The sequence below is a fragment of the Fistularia commersonii genome, chromosome 2 (genome assembly GCF_037954325.1).
Source record: "Fistularia commersonii isolate RoL2024-O1a breed Wild chromosome 2, RoL_Fcom_v1.0, whole genome shotgun sequence".
Taxonomy (NCBI): Eukaryota; Metazoa; Chordata; class Actinopteri; order Syngnathiformes; family Fistulariidae; genus Fistularia; species Fistularia commersonii.
Window position 1 is genome coordinate 28,205,179 of NC_141285.1, and position 5,382 is coordinate 28,210,560.

Here is a 5,382-nt window from a genome sequence, read left to right on the forward strand (position 1 = left end):
TATGTGTGTGTGTGTGTGTGTGTGTTTGAGTTTATGTCTCTATGTGTGTGTGTGTGCGTGCGTGTGTGTGTGAGTGTATGCGTGTGTGTGTGTGTGTGTGTGTGTGCGTGTGTGTGTATGTGTGAGTGTATGCGTGTGTTTGTGTGTGTGTGTGTGTGTGTGTGTCCCTCTATGGGTGTCTATGTGTGTTTGAGTGTGTGTCTCTATGTGTGTGTGTGTGTGTATGTGCGTGTGTTTGAGTGTGTTTGAGTGTGTGTCTCTATGTGCGTGTGTTTGTGTGTGTGTGTGTGTGTTTGTGTGTGTGTGTTCCATGTAGTCGCTCTTTTATTTTGGAGGTCCGCAGCATTTCCGTGTTTCTCCGGGCTGAAATCCTTTCCCACAATGCTTTGTGTCCACGTCCGCTGCTTCCTGTTTATTGTGACCGTCTCCGCCGGTACCCTAGTGGCTCTTCGGTGTCGCCGCTTCCCGCCGCCGCCCAACGCCCGGTAAGTGCCCGCGGCGGCGGCGGCGGGGCCGCGGCGGCCGCTCGGCGTCGCCGGTTCTCCGCCGCGCTCTTTTATTTTGATAGTTAGCGTCCGGGCGCAGCGGCTCCCCCCGCCGCTTCCTCATCGCCGAGCTCGGCCGAGGAAGCTCCGGAACTCCGTTCGGAAAGGCCGCGCTTCGCGCCACCTCGGCCCGGGTCGAGCCCCGCGGGCTCCGCGGCGCCTCTTTCGGCGGCTCCGGGGCCGGGGAGGTGTTCCGCGGGGTTCGGCCGAGGCCCGGGGCGGCGGACGCGGCCGCCGGGGGGCGGCAGGAAGCGGCTCGGTGGATAATGGAGGGCCGGCTAACGTTAGCTGCCGCCCTCCGCGGCGCCGCTTTGTCAGCCCGCCTCGGGAATCGCGTCCGGACCCCGGCGTAGGCGCCGGAAGCGGGTCCCGCTCCGCCTCCGTCGCTTCTCCCGGGGCCGATCCGAGGCGAGCGGCGGGGCGCAGGGCACCCGGCCGGCCGCCCGGGAGCCTCGACCCGCGGCCGAGGTGGCGCTAAAGCGGCGGCTTCGCCAACGGAGTTCCGTCCGGCAGCCCGGAGCCGAGGCTCCGCCCCGCAGACGGTCAATTATCGATTATCGGCGCTCGGAGGCCTCCCGGAGGCCCGGCGGCGGCTTTAACCCCTCGGGTGTTTCTGTGACCCCCCTCCTCTCCTCAGGTGTCCCGCTGAGACGCAGTAGCCGCACCATGGAGGATTCGGAGGCTGAGCTGGCCGTGTCCGAGTCGGACGCCCTGGGCGCTGACTTCATCACGGTGGAGCTGGACACGCAGCCCATCGAGTACGTGGTGAAGTGGGCCGAGGTGGGATCCAAGTTCACCATCTCCTGCGTGAAGAAGGACTCGGACGACGCGTCGGAGCTGAGCGCCGAGCAGCTGAAGATGGAGGCGGACGAGGCGTTCTTCGTGCCGTACGAGGAGGTGTTCCCCTGCGAGGTGACGGAGCAGAGCGTGGAGATAAAGATGGACTCTGACGAGGAGGACGAGGACCCGCCCGAGGTGCTGGTGGAGGCGGGCGGCAGCCATCTGGACGGCGAGGGCGACTCGGACGCCGCCGAGCTGGAGGCCGACGAGCGCCAGTACCGCTGCAGCTTCTGCGGGAAGGGCTACAGCCACGCCTCCAGCCTGTACCGCCACCAGCAGACCCACACGGGCAGGGGCTCGGCCCCCCCGCCCGCCGCCAAGAGGGCGCTGGAGCCGCCGCATCAGGAGGCCCGCTACGCCTGCCCGCACTGCGGCATGAGCTTCAAGGGCAGCAGGTTGGTATCCCGGAGGCCTTCGCCCGCCGCTTAGCTCGGACGTCTGCGGCCGTAGAAGTCGCTCCGCCGCCGCGCGGGTTTGTGCTCCTGATCTGGCGGACGAGCCGCAGGTTCGACTCGATCTGGCCCGGCGTGTCGGGTCACGTGACCGCAGAGACCCCCCTCCCCCCTCGTTGGGCGGACGGCGAGGCTCGGTCCGACGGGGCGAAGCTCGCGGGTCTTCAGCGGGTCTTCAGCAGCGAGGCTCCCTCTTTCCCGATCTTCGCCGAGTCCTTCGGCCGGTCGCCGTCGGGCAGCGGGTCCAAGCGGGTTCCTTCACTGAAGCGGCCGACCTCGCCGTGGACGGCGAGCGAGGAGCACGAGGATCCTCCGCGGCGACTGTCCTTCTCCACCTCCCTGGAAAGAAGGACTCCATCTGGACCTGAGGTCCACCGACAAAGCCCCGGCGTCTGTGGAACATCTCAGTGCTGGAAGTACATGATCTTTCCAGTCCGGCTTTTATGGCCAAAGTAGCCGGTTCAAAAAGTATTGTGACTATTGAGCAGACGGGATGGAAGTCCTATCTTCATCCTGAGCCTCCAGGGTTTAGACACGCGTAGCGGTGGGGCAACCACTGCCGATGTGTGCAGTAACCCAGAGAAGCTTCCGGGTCCTGCAGGAGAAGATCCGGGACGGCTGCGCAGACAGACAGCCCAAACAAGCTCGTCCTGGAGCTGGAGGTTTCCTCATCTCCGGGTGGAGATTGGTGTGTGTGTGTGTGTGTGTGTGTGCGTTTGTGTGGTCTCCATGGTGACCAGCGGCCCTGTCTGTCCGCAGGATGCTGGGGAGCCACCTGCGGCTGCACGGGAAGCGGCGGATCCACCCCTGCAACATCTGCGGGAAGGAATTCAATCACAGCTCCAGCCTGTCGCGCCACCGCCTCATCCACAAGAAGGGGCGGGGCCTCCCCAAGGACGCGGCGCTGGCGCCCAACATGGCCGCCCTGCGTCACTCGCTCAAAGCCACCTCCAAGAACAAGAAGACCAGGAGGCAGACGGCGGCGGGCGGCGTCCCGGGCGGCGCCGGAGACAAATTCTACGCCTGCCCGCAGTGCGACATGAGCTTCCGCACGTCCACGGCGCTCTCCAAGCACCAGGTGACGCACGTGAAGGAGCTCCTGGACAACTACACGCCGGGCAAGGAGAACCTGGCCGCCAAGTCCGACCTCAAGATCCGCCTGAAGCTCTGCTCTCGCGACAAGCCCAACTTCTACACGCTCTGCCAGAAGAACCGTCGCCGCCGCGGAGGCCGGGCCGGACGCCGAGGCCCCGCCCCCGCGGAGGACGAGGACGAGGCTCGGCGGGGGGAGATGGCGGGCCGCCACGGCTGCGTGCAGTGCGGCCGGCGCTTCAGCCACGCCTCCAGCCTGGCGCGGCATTTGCAGACGCACCGGGGCGGCGACGCCGGCGGGCGGGGAAAGCTGCAGACGCACCACGTCAAGTCCAAGACCAAGACCTACACCTGCGCCGCCTGCAGCAAGACCTTCATGCACTCGTCCAGCTTCTCCCGCCACAAGAAGGCCCACCTGGACCAGGAGGCGGCCGCCGCCAAGCACAGGGAGGCGCCCGTCTTGGACGAGACCGCGCCGCTCGAGTCCGACTCGGAGTGACGGCGCGTCGGGTCCGGGGTCAGCGGCGCCCGGGTCGGGACCGTCGGCGTAGAAAGCAGGACCTCCATATTTGGTCGCGGTGACTCTCTTGCTCTTAAAGATGGAATTAGATCAAAGTGATGCCCCCCCCCCCCCCCCCCCCATTACTTCATCTCCCGCCGGGAGCTCCATCCCAGCCCCTCCCGCCTCACGGGGAATCGGTACGTTTCTGTCGGTCCGGCCGCGCCCGCAGGAAGTGCGTCACATTGAATGCAACGTTTGACCGGAGGGCTCCGGGTCTTCGGGATCCGTCGCGATCGGAGGCGAAGCTCGTCCCGCCGGAGCTCGGCCCGGACCCGCCTGTCTTTAGATAACCGCATGATCATCTCCGTCACTTCCCGTCTTATGTGACCGCTTCCCGTCTGATTTCCAAAAGATAACGGGAGAAGAAGAGCGGCGGCGTTTTTCCTTCACGCGTCCTCCACTTTTCGTCGTCGCCGAACCTTCGTACCTGCTGGCTCCTCCCCTCGGTTCCTCTCCTGTGACGTCGCCGCCCCGACCGATTCTGATCGGCCGAAGTTCTGAACTCTTCCGATCGGTTCTCTGTTCCGTTTGGTTCCGGAGACCGTCGGGTCTGAGCCGGCGTTCCTCCACATTACGTATGCATGAAAACTATATCCCGTCGGCCATATTTGTAGTTTTTCGGCGGCACGGCGTGTTGAAGGGGAACTGCACTATGTATTTATGGATTTGGAACAATGTTGTATAATATGAATATTACTGGTATTTAATGTCACTCACCAAGTTAAAAAGAAGAGCGCCCTCGTTACCATAGCGACACCACCGTCACCTCGGTCGCCCGGCAGCAAACGAGACGGTCTGCGAAACGACGGCGCTCGCTCGCGTTCTCCCCGATCCAAAGTCCCGAGGAGGGGAAGGCGGCGAGACCCCGGCTCCTCGGGCGGCCGGACCCGGTCGTCCGACGGGACGTATTGACGCGGCGCGGCGACAAGGACCTCCGGACCCGGCCGGCCTCCGCTTCGGCGCCCGTTCGGGGCGGCTCTCCGCCGCTCTTCGTCCACGGGTTTGAATCTGCCGGCCGAGGAACGTCGGAGAGCCGCCGGGAAGTTTCCGGACCCTCTCCCTCAATGTTGTTGGTTTGTTTCTCAGCGTCGCAGGAAGTTCATCAGTGTCGTGTTTGAAAATAGAATAAAGTCGACATGTTTTGTCTTGTTTTGTAATAAACCTCTAAAACAACCGCAGCTGGTCCTGGTATCAATAACCCGCCGGGATAAAGAGCGGGGCCCGTCGCCGCCGGTCCGAGGCTCCCGTCCCGATAAGGGTTTTGAGCGGCCGATCGAGGCCGGCCTCGCGGCAGGTGGCCTGCAGAGGGAGCCGCTGCCCTCCGGCTCCCTCTGCAGGCCAGGAGGGGCGGGGCTTAGGCGTAACACCGCGCACGACTCAAAGGTCTCGCAGCCCCGACCCGAACACCGGCCGAACCCCCCGTCGCTTTGTTGATCGGCGATTTTTCCGTCCGCGACTCGGACGACGGACCTCCGCTCGGATTACGCCGTTCAAAAGTGTTTATCTGTCGCCTGCGGAGGTTCTCGCTCGTCTCGGTGAACTCTTGTCGCGGCAACGGGACTTGAATTTCTTCACGCGGAGACGTTTGGCCCCTCGGCCGCTTCAGTTCCAACGTCCCGTGGGGAGTTTCCCCAATGTCACTGCTTGTCTGTTATTTAGTCATTAGAAAGGAAGACAGCTGAGCTCCAATCAACACCTATCGATCAGCGATCCGGTGGCAGACGGCCGGCGGAGGGACCTGGTGAAGACGATGACGGCGGTGAAGGTGAGGATGATGATGAGAGATGACGCGGTGAAGCGGAAGACGAAGGTGACGTGACGTCAGCAGCAAAGGTTGCGTGTCTCGTTGAAAGGATCAGGTTTAAAGCTCCTGGTTCACTTTAATCTGGTT

General features: G+C 63.7%; 1 protein-coding gene across 2 annotated transcripts in view; it reads left to right on the forward strand.

The window, feature by feature from the left end:
* LOC147236957 (uncharacterized) overlaps positions 1-4,665 on the forward strand; it is a 14,419-nt gene extending 9,754 nt beyond the window's left edge. Inside the window, exons 1-3 of one of the 2 annotated variants that reach the window (XM_086176447.1) lie at positions 352-485; positions 1,183-1,780; positions 2,597-4,665. In XM_086176447.1, the coding sequence (XP_086032573.1) occupies positions 1,212-1,780; positions 2,597-3,428 (1,401 nt within the window). In that variant the 5' untranslated portion in view covers positions 352-485; positions 1,183-1,211 and the 3' untranslated portion in view covers positions 3,429-4,665. Of the gene's footprint in view, positions 1-351; positions 486-1,182; positions 1,781-2,596 lie in introns of those variants that run through there. The other variant, XM_086176452.1, reaches the window with a different exon arrangement.
* The last annotated feature ends 717 nt before the right edge of the window (positions 4,666-5,382 follow it).